This window comes from Heterocephalus glaber, unplaced genomic scaffold (genome assembly GCF_053883595.1).
Source record: "Heterocephalus glaber isolate CG9 unplaced genomic scaffold, H.glaber_assembly_v1.0 deba00000071, whole genome shotgun sequence".
NCBI classification, from domain to species: Eukaryota; Metazoa; Chordata; class Mammalia; order Rodentia; family Bathyergidae; genus Heterocephalus; species Heterocephalus glaber.
Genome location: NW_028258137.1, coordinates 13,074,316 through 13,093,985, shown reverse-complemented (window position 1 = coordinate 13,093,985; position 19,670 = coordinate 13,074,316). Strand labels below are relative to the sequence as shown.

The window sequence follows — 19,670 nt, the reverse complement described above, 5'->3', positions numbered from 1 at the left end:
TTTTTCTTTTCGTTGGATTCTCCCCCTTTGTGTTTAATTTCTTGTCCAGCCCAATGGGTTCATTCTGCTGTGCTTCCTGGGGCTGCGATCCTCATTGTCTGTTCCTAGGATATTATCTAAAATTTTTTTGGAGTGTTGGTTTGGTATTCATGAAGTTCCTAAGGTACTCTTTGTCATGAAAGTATCTTATTTCTCCATCAATTTTGAAAGATAGTTTTGTAGGCTACATCAATCTGGGTTGGAGGCTGTTTTCCTTTAGGGCTTGGAATATGTCACTCCAAGCTCCTCTTGCATTGAGGTTTTGTGTTGAGAAGTCTGCTGTGATTCTAATGGGATTTCCTTTGCATGGGATTTGTTTCTTTTCTCTAACTGCTTGTAGAACTTTGTTTTTCTGTTGGGTGTCTGGAATCTTACAATTATGTGCCTATGTGTAGATTTTTTTGATCAAGGCTATTTGGAGTCCTATATGGTTCACTTATCTGTATGTCAAGTTCTTTTCCCATGCTTAGGACATTTTCTGCCATTACTTCTGTGAACAGCTTTTTTTATGTCATCTGCACTCTCTCCTGTCTCTTCATTGACTCCAGTCAGTCTTATGTTATTCTTCTTTGCATTGTCTAGCAGCTGCTGGATTGATTTCTCATGGTCCCTTACAATTTTGAAGCAATTTTTCTTTTCCTGGTCACTAATTGCAATCTTATCTTCTATATCTGAAATTCTGTTCTCACATTGGCTCATTCTGCTGTGTAGACTTTCAGTGGAGTTTTTAATCTCCTGGAAATCTGTTTGTATCAGTTTTATGGATTCCATTTGTTTCCTATGTTGAGATTCCATCATGTTGCTCAGCTCCTCTGTTTTTTTATCTGTGTCCTCTCTAAATTTATTAATCATGTCTTGCACTATGGGCACAATCTCTGCTGTTATCTGAGAAATTATTTCTGATTTCATTTTTTCCAGATCCTCTTTTATTGCCAATTCAGGGAGTGCAGGTGGCTGAGTATCAGAGTGTTCCATCTCCTTTCTCTTTGAGGTTTCTGTAAGTGATCTGGAAGTCTGGTTTTGAGACTTGTTTATGTGTCTTCTCACTTCAATGTGGGGAGTGCTTTTTGTGCCCACACAGCTCACCTCCTCTGTGCTGGGAGTGGTGGAATGGCAGCCCAGAAACCCCTTTCCCTGGGCTGGGAGTGGTGGAATGGTGGCTCAGAAGCTCCTTCCTCTGGGCTGGGAGCAGTGTAATGGTGGCCCGGAAGCCCCTCCCTCTGGGTTGGGAGAGACTGAAGTGAGAACTTGTGTTTAATTTTGAAAGTAGCCTGTGCTACTTGGCTCTTTGGTATTCATCGGTTCCCAAATATGGCTGCTTTGATTACTTTAAACCTAGAGAATGAGTAATAAGAGGGCACAATCACTGAAGTCCTTTCAATTGCAAAACTTCCACTCTCCCACATCCCCTACCCGGTTTTCAGTCCATATCTGTGCAATTGCCTTCATCTATAGAAAGAATCAGGCAGCCTAAGAATGTGCAGAAAAAAGGACTGCCTGACCCATACTGTGTGCCCCCGCCCACTTCCCCAGGTGTATGTCCATTCTGACAATGTTTCTCTCACCTTCCCTGGATATAACCATAACCTTGACTTTCATGAACCCCATTTTCTTACTGTCATATATAATTTTACTACATATGTAGTCATTACTAAGCAAAATAGTATAATTTTGCTTATTTTTGAAATTCTTAATGTTGGAAATCATAATCTGTGTCTTCTGTTGCTAGCATGAAGAAAATGAAGCTATACAATAAATATTGATTAAAATGAGATAACTAAAAAATGAACAAATGGGTGAATGAATCCTAGTTTGTTCTGATCTCTTCCTTGAGCATGAATGTGTGGTTCTCCAGATAACCCAGGAAGAATGCAAAATGGACTAGGAGATTCTGGACTAACATAAATTTATACCCACACTTCAGAACAGCATCTTCTACACCAGACTTCTTAGTGAATGTGAAAGAAATGTTGCTCCATCAGCATTTAGACAGAGGCTGGAAATGCACCAGCAGCTCTCATGCCATAGGTGGTGGGACCTCCCTCCCAACTACAGCTCCCTGGGGACATCATTTGTACTTGGCCATACTCCAAGGGGTTGGCTGCTCTCCAGGAGGTTCCCAAACATTGCAACAACTGGTTGTATTCAGCTATTGTTTTGTTTGCAATTCTGAATGCTGCCACAAAATTCACATCCTGGTTCAACTGAATAGTATAATTTTCCATCTGCATGACATTTTTCTTTATTTTGTTAGTGGTTTATTAAAAGATAGGATTACCAAGGAAAGGGCTTTGTTTACATAGTAATTCCATATTATCTTTTCCGTAAATTCCATGCAATTCTGTGTGTCTTTTCAAGAGCTGGTGATGATTCCTTACTATTATCTTCAGTGAGCTGGTAAAACTTACTGGTCTTAGGTCACTAAGAAATACTTCTTAGGCAGAAAGAAATGTTCTTTCCTTTCTTTTAGTTTGTTTTGTTTCATATATATGTATATATATATATATATATATATATATATATATGGCATAAGAAGTGAAGCAAATATATGTAGGCATACTTCTCCCTCACAGCTTTTTACATTTAAATAATAGAATACTTCACATAATTGTAATATCACTTTTTAAGTATTACTTGGAGCCTGAATCATTATGAAGTAGCACATAAATTCATACATGTACATAATATATATTATGGTTGGCTGGATGTGTAGCACATGCCTGTAATCCCAGCACTTGGGAGGCTGAGGCAGGAGGATCACTGCAAGTTCAAGGCAAGCCTGAGCTACATAGTAAGTTCAAGGGCAGTCTGAACTACAGAGTGAAACCTTGTCTCAACGAAACCATATATATATATAGTGGTGAGACCTCTTAAAGATGTCCAGGGGGTATCACAATCTGCAATGTGAAACTATACTACAAAGCTACTGTGATAAAATTAGCATGGTACTGGCAAAGAAATAGACCTGAGGATCAATGGAACAGATGAGAAGACACAAAACAACTCCAGACATACTCAGCCAGCTCATCTTTGACAAAGGAGCCAACCACCGTCATTGGAGGAAAGATAGCCTGTTTAATAAATGGTGTTGGAAAAACTGGATTTCAATCTGCCAAAGATTAAAACTAGACCCATATATTCAAATAGATGAAAATCAATTGTATTTCTATATTCTAAAATAAACAATGGGAAATTGAAATTTTAAAAAACAGTATCACAACAGCCTTAAGCAATATGAAGTACTTACAGATAATCTGACAAAAGGTGTGCAGAACCTGCATACTGAAAACTATGAAACATTGATGAGAGACATTGAAAACTCAAACAAATGGAAAACTATATGTTGGCATAAGTTGGTAAATTCAATATTGTTAAAATGTCATTTTCCCCTTATTCATCTACAGATTTAATGCAATCAAAATTAAAATCTCAGCTGCTTTTTAAAAATAGAAATTGACAAGCTGCTTCTAAAATTCCTATGGAATTTTTTGGCAGAGAATCCAGATTAGCTAAAACAAGTTTGGAAAAGAAACATAAACTTAGAGAATTACTACCATCTGATTTCAAGACAATGTTTAAACTATAGTAATCAAGACAATCTAGGATAATCTCCCCACCTAAAACTTCCTACCTTAATCACATTTTTTGATATGGTTCACCTTTTGTCATATACAGTAATGTTTATAGATCTAGGAATTAGGGTATGGATACCTTCAGAGGCCGTTATTCAGCCTATCACATCTCTCACACGGATTCCCAGTTGTGTTAATGCTTTATACTCATAGTTCATCTTCCCTGACTGATATTCAACATAATGCTCTGTCATAAATCAAATTTACATAGTAATTTTATGTACATATATATGAAAACAAAGACTTTCACATATTAATCTCATTTGAGCCTCTTGGTAACTAGGTAAGGTAGGCTGGATACTGTATTTATTTTTTAAATGAGGAAGCTTAAGCCTTGAAAATTTAGTTGAGTTGCCTGCAGTGATGCTGCATCCAAGATTTGAGTTCCCTGTTGGGACACATCCTGTCCCCTGTCCTGAACCATCCCTCCCCATAAAGACAAGGTTTCTGTGAAATGGCATAACCTGTATTCCATTATTATAACTGGGAGAAACAGTCATCACGTTCCAGCCCATCCAAAAACTCTACCCCCATTTTCCTAAGACATTTAGAAACATTTATATAAGAACTCATCAAATATTTCTGCAGAAGGCAAAACATTTTAAACACATACATCATGTGTAAGTTTACTAATAGACTAATTTGTAGTAAGTTCAAATGCTAGACAATATTGGATACAAATTACATTTTCTTTCTACACTGCTGTGAATATAATTAATATAAATAAAATACTACTCTAAAAATGCTATTTAAATTGGTCCTTAGTTGGTGGTTGTCCTAGGTACCTGATAGAAGCAAAGTCTGAGACCCATGAAGGACTAAGCTGTCAGGGAAAATGAATTGACAGTGCACACCAGGTTTTAAACAAGGAAAGCAGGAGACAAATCCATCTTCTCAAACAGCCAAAATTGGACTGTAGAACACACTACGTTTTATCATTAAAACTCAAGGAAACATATTTTTGCTCGCTTATATGTACATATGTATTATGAGATTGTTTTCACTTAGACAATGAATTTAGGTCAAACAATTTATGTCATGTTAATATTAAATCTGAAAATTTTGTTAGTGGCAAATGGAGTTCCAAGAAATACGTATTAAACAATTTTGTGCAACACAAACACACAATGAAGTGCTTTAGTTAACATCTGAGCAAATTTTTGTTTCTTAATTTATATTGAAATGACACAAAATAATACAGATATTCCTTGTTTAAAGACCTTCCTGTTTAATGACTATCCGAACTTATGACTCCCTGCTTGGACTTACAACCCATCTTTTCTTTTTTGTACAGATCTGTGCATCTCATTGATAGAGCCTCAATGTCTTTTTTTGTATAGTACATCTTGTTTATACAGTACCATAGTTTTGCTGGCTGTATAATGCAGTACTATAGTTTTATGTTCTGTTACACATTACAGTACTGCATGTAAGAGTTATGAAAATAAAAGCAAAGTCCCCAAATTGGAGTTTCCTTTGACCATTTCTTCGTTCTAAATGTTGTAATGTACATACTGTATACAATTCCTCATTTAGCAATCAATTCATTTAACAACCTAGTAGCAAGAACAGAACTCATCGTTAAAGAGGAATATCTGTATTTATAATGTAGCGTTAGCTAGCTTTTCTTCACTGTGGCAAAATACCTGAGAAAACCAATTTAAAGAAAAAAGTTTTGATTTGACTCTTGATTTCAGAGGTGTCTGTCAGTCCAAGGTAGGCAGGCTCCATTGTTTCTGGGCTTGTGGTAAGTCAGACCATTATGGTGACCTAACATGACACAGGGAAGCTGCTCACCTGAGGGCAGTCAGGAAGCAGAGAGAGCAAGAAGAGAACCAGAGAGGAAGGGGTCAAGGACAAGATATACCCTTCCAAGGCACACCTGTGTGACCTACTTCCTCCAGTTGGGCCCCACCTTCCAGTATCCCATTCAGCTACAAACTCATCAGTGAATAATCCATGACAAGGTTAGCAACCTCATGATCCAGCCACCTTTCTAGGCCCCACCTCTGAACATTGCTGCATTGGGGAATCAAGCCCTCAACCCTACATTAGCCTGTGGGGGTTTACTTCATATTTAAATTATAAATATATAGATAAGATGTAAAGAATAACAGAAATATATGCAAACATAAGCCCACCACCCACCATAAGAAATAGGAATTCCCGGCATTTTTTTTTTTTTTTTTTTTTTTGGTACTGGGGATCAAACTTGGGTCCTTGGGCTTGCAGGGCAGGCAGAGGAACCACTGAGCTAAATCCCCAGCCCTCCCAGCATTTTTAAAGGTTCATCTGTATTCTTCTTTCCTCTGTTTAGAGATGAAAATCCATTTTAAATTTTGTCAGTGAATCGTTTTCTTTATTTTCTTTATATTGTCTTTATAGCCACATGTGTATATGCATCATAACTATAACTTTTATTTTTGCATGTTTAAAACTTTATATAAATATTACACTCATCTTTCTGAGATTTGCTTGTGGCATGTGTGTGGCTATGGTTTTTTTTTTTAAATATTCTATTGCTACAATGTACAAAATTCCACTCCTGATGGAATCGTGCTGCTTCTAGTTTAATGCTGTTATGCTATTAAAAATAATGCTCTTGGGCCGGGGATTTAGCTCAGTGGTTCCACCGCCTGCCTCACAAGTGCAAGGACCCGAGTTCAATCCCTGGTACCAAAAAAAATAATAATAATAATGCTGTTGGGGAGGGGATTTACCTCAGTAGTGCTACCGCCTGCCCCTCAAGTACAAGGTCCCGAGTTTGATCCCCGGTACCAAAATAATAATAATAATAATAATAATAATGCTCTTGTGAACATTCTTGAACACATGTCCTGGTACATAATGCCAAGCTTTTCTAGGATATATCCCTGGGAGAGGCATCTCTAGAACACACAGGATGCACATACTCAGGTTTACTGGACAATCAGACTTCTCCAAAGGGCTTGTACCAATTTGCTTTCCCACCTGCAGGATGTAAGTGTGCATATCTTTATTCAGTAACCTTAACTGCTCTTAGTATTGATCAGTTTTTAAGTTTTTCCCCTCTGGTAGGTGTGAAATGAAATCTCACTGTGGTTTTGATTAGTATTTCTGCAATTATGAATTTCATTATGTTATAGAAAATAGCATCCTATATTGAATGGCCATGTGTGTTTTATTTCCTATGAAATTTCTGTTTGCCCTTTGCCCATTTTTCTATTATGTTGTGTTTGTCTCATTGATTTATAATAGTTTTGATATATTCTAACACTAACTCTTTGCTTTTATATGTATAGCAAATATCTTCTCCCAGTTTGTGTTTTATTTTTTCACTCCTGTTACAGTGATTTTGGTGAACAAAGGTCCTTACTTTAATTGAAATTCAATTTCATACTTACAGTTTGCACACTTTGTATTATTTAAAATCCCTTTCTCTGCACCAAGCTAAAAAAGACTTCTTCTATATTGTCTTCTAAAAAGTCTTTATAGTTAACCATCACATTTAAGAAATCAAGTTGATTTTTTATGGAGCAGCATTCATTTCCTGTGGCGGCACTAACAAGTTACCACAAATTGGTGGCTTAAAACACACATTTACTTTGGACAGTTCTGGGAGTGAAGAGTCTGAAATCAGTTTGACTGAGTTAAAGCAAAGTATCAACAGGGCTGGTTTCTTCTGGAGATTCCTGGGTAAAAATCCATTCTGTGTTTATTGTAGCTATTAAAACTGGCAATATTTCTTGGCCTGTGTCTCCATTACTCCTATCTGCTTGCATCATTACATTGTTTTTCATCTTCTGTATCAAATGTCCCTCAGCCTTCCACTTAAGGACACTCATTATTACATTTAGAGCCTACTAGCAATCTAGGATAATCTTCCCATCCAAAAAGTCTCACCTTAATTACCTGAATCTTTTGACATATAAGGTTATATTTACAGATTCATAAATTAGGCTGTGGATGTCTTTGGGATCATTATTCAGGATATCACAGATACCATGTGGATGTCCAGTTGTTTCAGCTCCTTATACTACATAGTCTGTCTTTCCTCACTCATATTCACTACTAGCTCTGTCATAAATCAGATTCACACACATGTGTGTGTCTGCTTTGACATCTCAGTTTTGTTCCCTCTGTGATTTTGCACCTTCTGCCACACCACCTTATCTTAATTCCAATAGCTTTATAATAAAGGTACAAATCCCCAAAGAATATTTCTCTTAAAATGTCTTTATTATTGTACCTTTGATTCCACATTTATATTTGAGAAGCAACCCATCAAATTATTCTGGGATTTTTATTTAGCAGAGCATTGAATTTACAAATATAGATCAATTGGGGAAAATTGGCATCTTTGTAATATTGAATCTTTCTTTTCAAGAATACTGTGTATCTCCATTTATTTAGGTTTTTGTTAATGTCGTTCTATGAAATTTTATAATTTTCTCCTTTCAGGTCAACAAAATATAGAGTCCACCATAAAAAAATATACACACTTCAGGAAAAGGAAAACTTTTAAAAATATTTTAATACTAAATTTATTGAGACATCATGAGATTAGTACAAGTTACCTTTGGCCTCTACAATTAGAAGAAGTGCTCAAAGTGGTGGCCACTTAGCTTCCAGACATTTATTAGTATAGCAAACTGCTGCTTGGGCAACCTTGGTCACTGAGATTGCTGCACATGCATTTTCAGTTTCTTCTGTAAGGGCCAGCAGTGTAGTGGGTTTCTGCGATATATGACATCCACAAGAGTAACACCATCTGTTGAAAAACTATCATACTATTTTTCTTTTCCTGAAGTGGGTATACATTTTCTGGTGGACTATATTTTGTTGATTCATTTCTAGGTACTTTATATTCTTGTTGCTGTTACAAATAGTATCCTGAGAATTAAATTTTTTTATTCTTTCTGAGTATAGAAAGGCAGTTGACTTTTTGGAATTGATTTGGTAATCCCCAGCGTTACTCCGTCTTACTAATTTTAAAAAACATATTTATAGATTCTTTTGGATTTTCCAGGTAGAGTCCTAAGATATGCAATAATGGCAGCTTGTCTACCTATTTGTACTTTCCCCTTCTTTTTCTTGTCTTGCTGCACAGGAATAAGTATAATATTAAACACCTAAGGTATCTTGGCTGGTATCTTAGTCTGTTTGCATTACTATAACAAAATACCATAGACCAGGTGGTCTATAAGAAACGGAAAATTATCCAACACAGTTCTGGAAGCTAGAAAGCACAATATCCAAGTGCCAGCAGATTTAAGGCCTGTGAAGACCTAATCCTCATAGTTCCAGCTGTAGTTTGGATCTTAAATGTTTCCCAAAGGCCCATGTGTCAAAGGGTTGGTCACCAGCCTGTGGTGTTTGTTGAAGGCCGTGGAACATTTAGGAGCTAGGGTCTAGTTGAAGGACATCAGGTCACTAGGGGCATGCTCTTAAAGGGGATATTGGGCCCCTGACCCTCTTACTTCCTGGCCACCGTGAGGTAAACAATCCTCCTCCCCCACATGCACGTGCTGTGATGTACTGTTCTGCCACAGGCCCAAAGCAACCAGGGACTAAAACTTCTGGAACTGTGAGCCAAAATAAACTCTTCCTTCCTTAAAGGTGATTTAACTAAGGCATTTTTTTTCCAGTTAATATAAAGCCAACTAACAGTGCCTTTTAAGATCTTACCCAGTAGAAGAGGCAGACAAGCTCCTTCAGGCTTCCTTTGTAAGGACACTAATCCCATTACTGAGGCTCCACCCTCAATATCTCATCACCTCCCAAAGGCTCCACTTCTTAAAGCCATCACCTTGGAGATTAGGATTTCAGCATATGAATTTGAGGGCATTGGGGACACATTTAGACCATAACAGATGGCAAGTTTTCAAAAACCCATAGTTTGCATTTTCTGGTATTTAATGCAATGAATCTATAGCAATCAGGGATTTCAGGCTCATTAATGGGGCTCTGTAGTGTATCTCTATTCTTGAATATGAAACCAGTACATTATAATCATAGATGAGAAGTTACTTTATTTAAAAAAATACTTTACTATTTTGCGCCTTTAATAAGGAATCTGTCCTTGAATCTAAGAAATTCCTTTATGCTTGTCCATCTAGCTGCCTTTTGCCAAGATAAGAAAAAATATCTGCTTAGAAAATCTTGTGGAGAAATAACATTTGTAATGTGACCCTAAAATTTAGATCAACTCTGAGAATGCAAGACTAGTTATTACTTGTACTCCCATTCTGTCCTGGCTGGGGGAGGTGACTAGCTATAAATAAGATGCTCTTTTGAAGTAATTAATAATTCCCAAAGAAACATTGGCATGCTGCTTTATTGTAACACATCTCCATTTTTTTATAGGAAGGCAGTCAAGGTAACAGATGGAGAAAGTTTTAGGCCTGACAGTTATAAATAGTACTGCAATTTATTTCATGATATATTTGCAATTCTCTTTTTTTGCCATTCTGAAAGTTGAATCTCAATCAAAATATGTTTTTCTTGACCAATGAGTAAAAAGTTATTGCAATGGATTAAAACTCTAAAATAATGAAATAGAGTGACAATGTTTGGTCCTTCTGGAAGTTTTACTTATGTTCTAGAGTATTTTTGCCCTAACACCTGATCTTAAAAGAACTTCTTTTCTAGGGATCAGATGGAGTAGGGGAATCTTAAATAAATCAGCTATCCCAAGTATGACTATAATTTTTCTTGTTTCTAGTGATCTAAGTAATACTTGCCTGATGACCACTATGTAGCCAAGCACTAAATGGGACAAAAGCACAATATTCTTGTCTTTAAACAGACACTTGTCAGGAGAAAGCATTAAAGATACAGGAGCTAAATAGCAATACAGCACAGTGGAACATGAAATATCACTGGCCTAATGTTTATGATAAATTATAATTATCATTTTATTGTTCCATATTTGCTGTAATACTAATCTAACAGAGCATCAAAAGTATATTGAATGTTCAAAATGTTGCATACAGAACAAATATATTCTTTTTTCCTTAAAGAAATTTAAATTTAAATGATAGAAATATAAGGAAAACCATCAAACTAGCAAGTATTTTCAAGAGTGGTAATATCCCCACTGCTGAGGAAGCTACAGAGAAACAGGAGCCCTTAAATATTATTGATGTTTTTGTGTAATTAACAAAGCCATTTGGGAAGGTGATATGGCTATAGCTATCAAAATGTCAAATGTGCATTTCTTTGTTGTGGAAATTCTACTTCCAATAATGGTGAGCTAGGTTATTTGGATTCTCTGACTCTCCCTTTCCCTTCTATCTCCCCTCCCTCTTTCCCTCTCCTTCTTCTTTTCCACTCTCTTTCTCTCTCTAAGAACAACTAGAAAAGAAAAGCAAAATATTTGTAAAGAAATGTTTTGAAGGCAAAAGAGAAGTACTAGGACGGTGAAGAATTACAGAGCCAAGATCCAGAAGAGGTAAATCAAGACCATCAGACTTTAGGGGCCACTTTATTCTTAAAGACACCACTTTTTTTTTAGTACAACTGCAGAGTTTCAAAATTTGGTAGGGTTAGGGTAAAAAGCATAAGCATTCATTCATGAGCTATCCAAGGAGTAAGTTCCCTGGCAGTCTCCCAAGTTTCAGAGTGGGGCCCAGTGAAGCCCAAAGCTCAGCTTTGAATAATTTTTTTACTTATTGATTTTTTAAAGGCAGTTCTTCTCCACTGGGTTCCAAAAGATAGTTAATCCCTAATCTCCTAAGGTATCTATTATTTATTAAGAATTAGTTCTTGCCTGCTGCGCAAGTGCAAGGGCCCAAGTTCGATCCCCGGTAACCCCCCAAAAAAAGAATTAGTTCCTTTTTAAATCTAAGATAGTACTAAGTACATATCCTTCTTGGCAGAATAAAAAATAGTCATATAGATGAGATATGCTGCTAGCCTTAATTCTCTAGCAAAATCGTAATTGAAAACAGTGAAATTGGATTTTCTGGGGTTGTAAATGCTGCCAAGTTACCAGCCAGAAGCTAGAACTTCAAATCACCTCTATAATTTTTATATACACTGATTAGCATTCAATCAATAAATAACCAAGCGTATAAGGAGGTATCAATCTGATAGAAAACCAAGCACACAGTAGAAACAAACCCATTAAAACAGAGAATAGAATTATTATAAATTTTTAAAATGATTTTTATCAGATCAGACAAAATTAAGCAGACACCTGGAAACTATTTTAAAAATTAATTAATTTGTTATTATAACTGAAAAGTTATAATAACAAATTAAGAACTCAGTGGATGAATTTAACAATCTGTTAGGTATAGCCAGAGGTAGATTTTATAAACTGGAAATTAGATAAATAAAAATAAAATGTGTGAAAATACTGAAGCACCTGGAGACAAAATACAGAAATAGCATAAGAATCTAATGGAATGCAGCAAAAAGTTTGCATATGTGTGTGTGTGAAAGAGAGAGAGAGAGAGAGAGAGAGAGAGAGAGAGAGAGAGAGAAATAGAGAAACACAGAAGCGATATTTGAAGAGATAATACCTGAAAAGTTTTAAAAACTGACAGCAGACACAGATTTACCTACTCAATAAGTGCTACAAATCCCAAAAGGGATAAATACAACCATACCTGAGAACATCATGGTAAAACTTTTGAAAACCAAAGACAAAAAGCAGTGTGAAGACAAGAGCATCACCTCAAATGAGCAATAAGACCATGAGTTGACTTCTTAATAGAAATAGTACAATAATATGGTATCTTCAAAGTACTTGAAGAAAATATAGGAAAATTATTCATGGATAGTAGTTACTCTAAATAGTTGTAGTGAAAAGTTGGAAGCCACTTAAATGTCCAATAGGTAATGTTAAATATATTTTAAGTGGAAAAGCAGGATATAAAATAAAATGTAGCATATACTCATTTACATTAACATTATTTTGATATAATTAAGCATAGAAGAATAGGCACCAAAATGTTAACAGAAGCTATATTTGGATAAAATTATAAGAGAATTTTCATGTACTGTATAACTTAAATAATGGTTATGTATTATATAATGAAGATCTTTCCATCTGAGAATGCAAACCATAAAACTAATTGGTTATGTGCTCTGGGTTTAACCTGAGTCCATTGTGCACATATTGTAGCAGATACTGTTAAGTGCATTCCAACACCTCCATATGGAAGAAACCTGCAAAGTAAAAGTCCAGGTAAGACCCCTAGACTCAGATCACTAATACTTTAGATTGACCTAAATCTAGAGAAGTTCAGTGTGAACTGCATCTTATGGAGCCCCATGGTGGCTCTCATTTTATGAGAACCATTAAGCAATGGTCACCCTTCTCTGATCTAGAGAAATCACCTTCCTCTATAAGAAACTTAAGAGCAGTGTTATAAATTGGGTTAATGTTTTAGTATCTGATTTTTAACTTACATACAATAACTGTATGTATATATTGGATACAGTGTTATATTTTGATGCATGTATAATGTAATGATCGTATCAAGGTAGTATATTAATTACTTCAAATATTTATAATTCTTTTGGTTGGGAACATTCAAAAGCCTCCCTTCTAGCTATTTTGAAATTTGGTGAATTATTGCCAACTCTAGTTTTCCTACTGTGCTATGAAACACTACAATTTAATCCTCTTCTCTAACTGTATTTTTGTACCTATTAACCAACTTTCTTCTTTCACGCTTCACCCTGACCCTTCTCAGCCTCTGATAATCACTGTTTGTCTTAGTTACTTTTCTCATTGCTGGGACAAAGTACCCAACATCCAAAGTTAAAGGAGAAAAGCTTTATTGTAGCTCACAGTTTGTAGAAGTTTCAGTTCATAGTTGGCTGGCTCTAAGCCAGGGTGGCATGGAAGAGGGGTATTGCAGAGGAGAAACAGTTCATGGCAGGTAGAAGGTAGCAAAACAGTGAAGTAGCGAGTAGCAAGCACCAAGCAACAACAGCAGCCCTCTTTCTATCCCTTATATTCTATCCAGGCTACCCACCCTTAGAGCAGGTAGTACTCACACACAGGGTGAGGCACCCTTAGTCCTAGCATCACATCATGAATCAATCTCAGCATCATACCCTCTAGATCCAGCCACCTCTGAAAAGCCTCACCCATGTTCACATAAGGCTTTGGGGGAACATCTAATCACAAGCAATAACACTATTGTACTCTCTACTTCTACGAAATCAACTTTTTAAGCTTCCACATATGAGTTAGAACATAAGGTATTTGCCTTCCTGTACCTGGAGGTTAAACTTTTTAATTGTCTTTTTTCTGCTAAAATGTTAGCCTAAATTGCAATATAGGTTGTTCCCTAAAGGTAAGAAATTAGCTGGGTTTTTTGTTTCCTAAAGATAAAATATATCTTCAATATCAGTTAAATTGCAGTTCCCATTGTGCAGTGCAGGCAGTTGTGTAAGAATCTTGATTGTTTGCCTGGATAACAACTTGTGGTTAATTTGAGGTAATAAAGTGCACCATTTGGGGTAATAAAGTCTGAATTATTTTTAAAGGCCGAGAAATCCGTCTGCCCCTCCGACTCAAAGGGGAAGGAATAGGACCTAAGATTCACTTCAACTTTGAATTGCTGGATATCGGGAAGGTTTTCACTGGATCTGTACATTGTTACGAGGTGAGTGCTAGAATTGTTCATTGAAGCTTCCAGCAGTACTTGGCTTTTAAACTTTTATTTTATGTGTTTTTACTTGGTAGAAAAGTAGTATAATCACAGCCATATGCCATTATTCATTCTTATTCAAACCCCAAAATGCTGATTCCTCTCTCCTCACCTTGCTGAGAGGAACAACTCTCCCATCCTTATCAGGCCCCTTTAACTTGGCTAAAAGCTAAAAAAGCATCAAAGCCATAATCTAATTGGTTTTATTCTCTTCATTTTGTAGGTTTCAAAGGGGGAAACCATAAATACATCTCCCCATCTGTTTAGCACTTGTTCTATAACAACATAAATCTTACAGATCTGAAGAGAGAGAACTCTTTATATTTTCTAGAATATCCTAATGAGGATAGCTGTTTTCACACTTCCAAATTTTCTCCAAATGCTCTCATCTCCAATTCAAGTTTCAAAACCCAGCCATCGTGATTTCTAGAGGAGACCTCCCTGCTTTGACCTCCCAATTAAATAGAAAATGGAATTTTACATGCTGGATTCTTCAGGGTCAAAGTCACTCCAGTGTCATCTCATCAGTATCTATTGGGGCACAGTTTTGCACTATATCAATAATATATTATTGAGCTAGTAGCTTCAGCTACTAGTTGCGCCTTTGCTTGAGGATGTTCCCAAATTGTGTAGGCTTGTTATTTTTATAGACAAAATAAAAACAATTATTTAGTTAATGACAAGTAGCTGTCAGGTTGTATGTAGGTGCATGTCCATGTCTGAGTGTGTGTGTGTAGTTGTTAACCCATACAAAACGATGAAAAATAGGCTTTATTATACCTATTTTAAATGTAATATGTGAGGGCTGTAGATTGAATACCTTCAACAACATTGCCCTTCATGTGTGCTGAGAGAGTGCAACTTCTTTGACATGCATTCATTCATGTAGTCCTCATAAAATCCCTACAAAGTAACTACAATTACTGTTCCGTTTCATAGCTGAGTAAGCTGAGGCTTAGAGAAGTTTACTAGTTACTAGGAATGGTAGATAAATCCAGAGCAAAGGTGCTCTCCTCCAGCAGAGAATCTGAAAGCCAGACCCCTTCCATCTTCTACTCCACCACTCCTTCCAGGTTCCCTGAAGACTGCAGTCTCATCTACAATGATGCTGGCAGAAGAGGAAAGAACATTCAGGAATGTGCATGAGATTTTTTACAGGAGGTGGTGCACTGCACTTTCATTCAAATTGGATTGTCTGTATGTGGCTGCAAAGGAGCCTGGGAATGTAGACTAGCATCATCAGCACAGAAAAGGAGGAAGTGGGTTCAGGCAACAGCAAACCTGACTGCTGGAGGCCTTAAGTAATTTGACCAATCACACAGCTTACAAATGTTGTGAGCCCTGGGTCACTAGCGCCCTCTATCCAGTTCAGGGAGTAGAAGGCCCTTCGCTGGGCTTTGGATCCTTCAGGCTCTTGGTGGCCCACTCTTCCATCCTGGGAACATCTGGCCAACTCAGCTCTCATCCCAGTCCAATCTGGCTGGGAACAATGTCCTTCATCCTCACACTCACTAGGGTTAATTATGGCCTAAAAGGGGTGATGCAAAAGGTAAACAGATGTTAATGTCCCAAGGAGATGGAATACATTTAGGAACAGACTATGAATGAAGAAACTAGTCTCACGACTGTCAAAAAATGAAAAGCGGCACAGGATGCACTGTACTGTTGTTCTATGTTGCATTTGAAAAAAGAGTCCCTGAGGTAGATTTTCTATTTAGAATGCAATACTTATTATTAGTTGGTATTCTTTCTGTAATTTAGCTCATGTGGATTTTCATTACATCTTAGATGATACTTTATGGATACCACATAAAAAAAGGACCCTTCCTTCTGATACAAAATGGATAGGGTTTCCCTGAGTGTAATAATAATTTCTTACAAACCTAACAGACATGAACTTTAAGCCTCGACTTCCAAACCTCCCCGGTTTTAACAGTATCAAACTACAGCCAGCTGCAGTGTTCAGGGAGGTGATGCATCAGACTGGACAGTTTGGAGAGCCGAGCAGCGACAGGGAAGGACATAGTAAGGTGCCTCTTATGGGAATATTTTGCACTCTCTGCGTATTTAACACTGATGCCTCATTGCTTCTCTCTTTCAATTTATTATATTACCTACTTGAAACAAATGTGAATAACTAGCTATTGCCCTTAGTCATTGCTGAGCTTAGCAGATACCTAAAGAATAAACCATAACCCCAAGAGTATATGCATTCCCCAGTGTAATTAAGAAGGAAAACAAATGGAGGTGAAGTTCTACTATCACTGTCCTCCCCTCCAGAAGTTAGACCACCAGAGTAAGAATATTACCAGCAATCAGAAAGCCTCAGAATCATGTCCCAAACATTTGCTGGATTCTGTACTCATAAGTAGGTACTTCTTTGGCAGGGGTAGGAGAATGGCATGCATATTCTTGAAAATGGAGGAACCAACACTCTACAGAAAATCTGGGTAAAATAGTCTTGTTAACCAGCCTCCAAACAGCAAACAAACACAAAGGCAATTTGAAGAACAAGGGTCTTCCAGTTACCACTAATGCCCTTAAGTTGTGTATGAGTCACCACTAGCATTTGTCAGTTGCTTCTTAAGCACAGGTAAATTCCGCTTGGCACTAAGGATATAAGTAATGATCGTCATCATTTATAACCATTATTTACCTAGCACAACTGTAATGTACTGTTAGCACATTTAATCTTGAACCAGTATGAGAAGTTCATGGTACAAATGGGGAAATGGGGACAGAGAAATTAAAGGGGTTGTCCAACGTCCCATAGCTAATAGGTGAATAGCTAGCAAGTCAGCTGGGGTTTGAACCCAGGCAGTTTTGCTCCAGAGTCCCCAGCCATAATCATTTTTCCATGTGGTCTATTTAAAAGAGATGAAGGTAAAGCACAATCCAGACTGCCAGGGAAAACTCTGAGAGAAATGGGAAATAAACATAAAAAGATGCATCAAATAGCAAGCAGCCTTTATTTATGTGCCTGTGCTGATGCACTAGCCATCTTTTCTTGGCGGACACAGCAGTCTTCCTCTGCAGAGGCCTCTGACTCTAGTTTCTCTCCTACCTGTGCTCTCCTTGTGAGGCGGCCTGAGCGCTGAGCTCAGTCTCCTCAGCGTCACCCAGACACCATCCCCTTGGCTGCCTTGCCCTCTTCTCCGCTGACAAGGAGCATCGCTTGGTGGGTGCTTCCTCTAGGTGGGGCCCTGAGCGCACCTCATTGCCTTCAATACAAATGCACTCAGTCTCCTCTAGAGCACCTCCCCACTGCTTTGCAACTCCAACCCTCAAAACAAGAATTTACTCAACCACTATTTTCTCTGCACCCACTCACTCCCTAAACGTTTGTCCTCTGCACCCTGCAGTCATACCCCTTTTCAGTAAGGTCAGGGATGACCTCTAAATGTAAAAGAAAACCCATTACCTTTTCTCAGGGCCTATTCTGCTAACCTCTGTCCACATTGGACCTCTTCTGGGAATTCTCCTCCCTCAGCTTCCACCTTCTGGACATGGTGTGCACCTTCCTGTTAACCCTCTGCATGTCTCCACTGCGTGGGTGAAGGCTGAAGCGAGTCCGTATAAAACAAGAGACCATGCTTTACACCCTTCTAGGTGTGAGGACAGCATTGGCAAGGAGTGGAGATGGTATCTTTGGGAGCCAGGAACAAAACAGTTAACCTGGGTGCACATTCGTGCATATGAATAGTGGAGGTGGGGACAGATGAAGACTAAATGTGGAGGTCCTGAGTGTTAGGCAGGAGCTGCTTATACACGCACACACACACGCGCGCACACACACACACAACTGGTTGTGTAACCAAATATGAACAATATTATGGAACCAGAAAATTAGCAGACTAACTTCATTTTAAAGAGGGCACTAAAAACAGACTTACTTTTTGGCTTGGGAGTCCTAACTTCAAACATTCAAGACATCAGAGTTTTCATTTCCCTCAGAGAATTCTCTTTGGGTTCTAATGATAGTGCTAAGTAATGTAGCCACTTATTTACATGCAGGTTGATCACAGGTACTCTGACCTTTCCCTCCTTGCCTTTTATTGATACAGGCTGTACTGTCCAACAAGAGCAGCATCGACGCCCTCTTCAATGTGATCCCTCCAACTTCGCCTTTGGGGGCCTGCTTTGTTTTCAGCCCCAAAGAAGGCATCATTGAACCAAGTGGAGTCCAAGCTGTCCAGATCACATTCAGTTCTGGCATCCTGGGGCACTTTGAAGAAGAGTTCCTGATCAATGTTAACGGGTCCCCCGAGCATGTGAAATTGACCATTAGGTAAGCTATAGTTACAGCAAATGTGGAAACTGAACTTTTTACCTACAGCTTTCTTGATCATGTCTTAGATGTCTGTAACTATCTTTGTTGATATGAATACTTCAGAATAATGGAGTATGTTAAATTTCTACAGTGCTTCCCTCATGAATACATGTTATTATAGATAGGTAGGTAGGTAGATAGGTAGATAGATAGATAGATAGATAGATAGATAGATAGATAGATAGATAGATAGATAGATAGATACTATTTGAAGGTCTGGTTTCTCTAGGTTTTAATCTCATAAACCAGTCATGGGGAGCCTTTTAGAGGTGAGTGCCCAAACTGCAACCCAAAACCCACTTATTTATCCCAAAGTGCCAACACTACAATTAAACCTGAATACTGAGGTTTTAGTTTAGGAAAAAAACTCAAACATTAACATCTTTTGTCTTAAAAGAAAAACAAATACCATGCATTCCACAGGTTCACCACTACTGTTATAAACTAAAAATTTAAACATGAGTTTCTAGTTATTCTCTGTATTTTAGGATGTTGGAAGAAATAAGCTATTAAAGTAATACCTAATTAAAATCATCTTCTTGTCTAAGCTTTGGCTGTTAGAATTTTTATAAACATTTTTCTTTTGTTATTATTTTAGGGAAATTCTTTAAATTATCTTAGTTGCCTATTTTTTTTTACAAAAAGAGTCCCCTTAGAGTCTTTGTCAACCAAGGTTGGACACTTGCAGCTTTTGTGTCAGAAGTCTTTTCATGGCTTTCCCAGTTGCTTCTGATAAATGAAGGTCATTAATAGCAGAGTTTATCCTTAGATTTTCAAAATAAGTTATCTGTAGCCAACTTGTTGGGCAGATATACAATTTTGATTCCTAGTGCTTAAAAAAAAACCTATATCTTCAGAACAGAAAGATTGTATCTTCAGAACTCATTGCTCTGATGCTGTTGGACTCTACAGCAACTGATTGTTAATTACTATGGCAGTCCTTTTATTTTGTTTATGCAACTAAAGCCCCTTACATCTATAAGCTGAGGTATCTCTTGGGGCTTTGGGTAACATAAA

General features: G+C 37.4%; 1 protein-coding gene across 8 annotated transcripts in view; it reads left to right on the top strand.

The window, feature by feature from the left end:
- The window catches only part of Hydin (HYDIN axonemal central pair apparatus protein), a 410,895-nt gene that overhangs the window by 148,682 nt on the left and 242,543 nt on the right, over positions 1–19,670 (top strand). For all 8 annotated transcript variants that reach the window (XR_015448741.1, XR_015448747.1, XM_087204682.1 and 5 more), the window contains 2 exons: positions 14,160–14,278; positions 18,388–18,611. Coding sequence is in view for 6 of the 8 variants with exons in the window: in XM_087204682.1 (XP_087060808.1) it covers positions 14,160–14,278; positions 18,388–18,611 (343 nt within the window). In the remaining 2 variants the exon portion in view is untranslated. The remainder of the gene's footprint in view (positions 1–14,159; positions 14,279–18,387; positions 18,612–19,670) is intronic.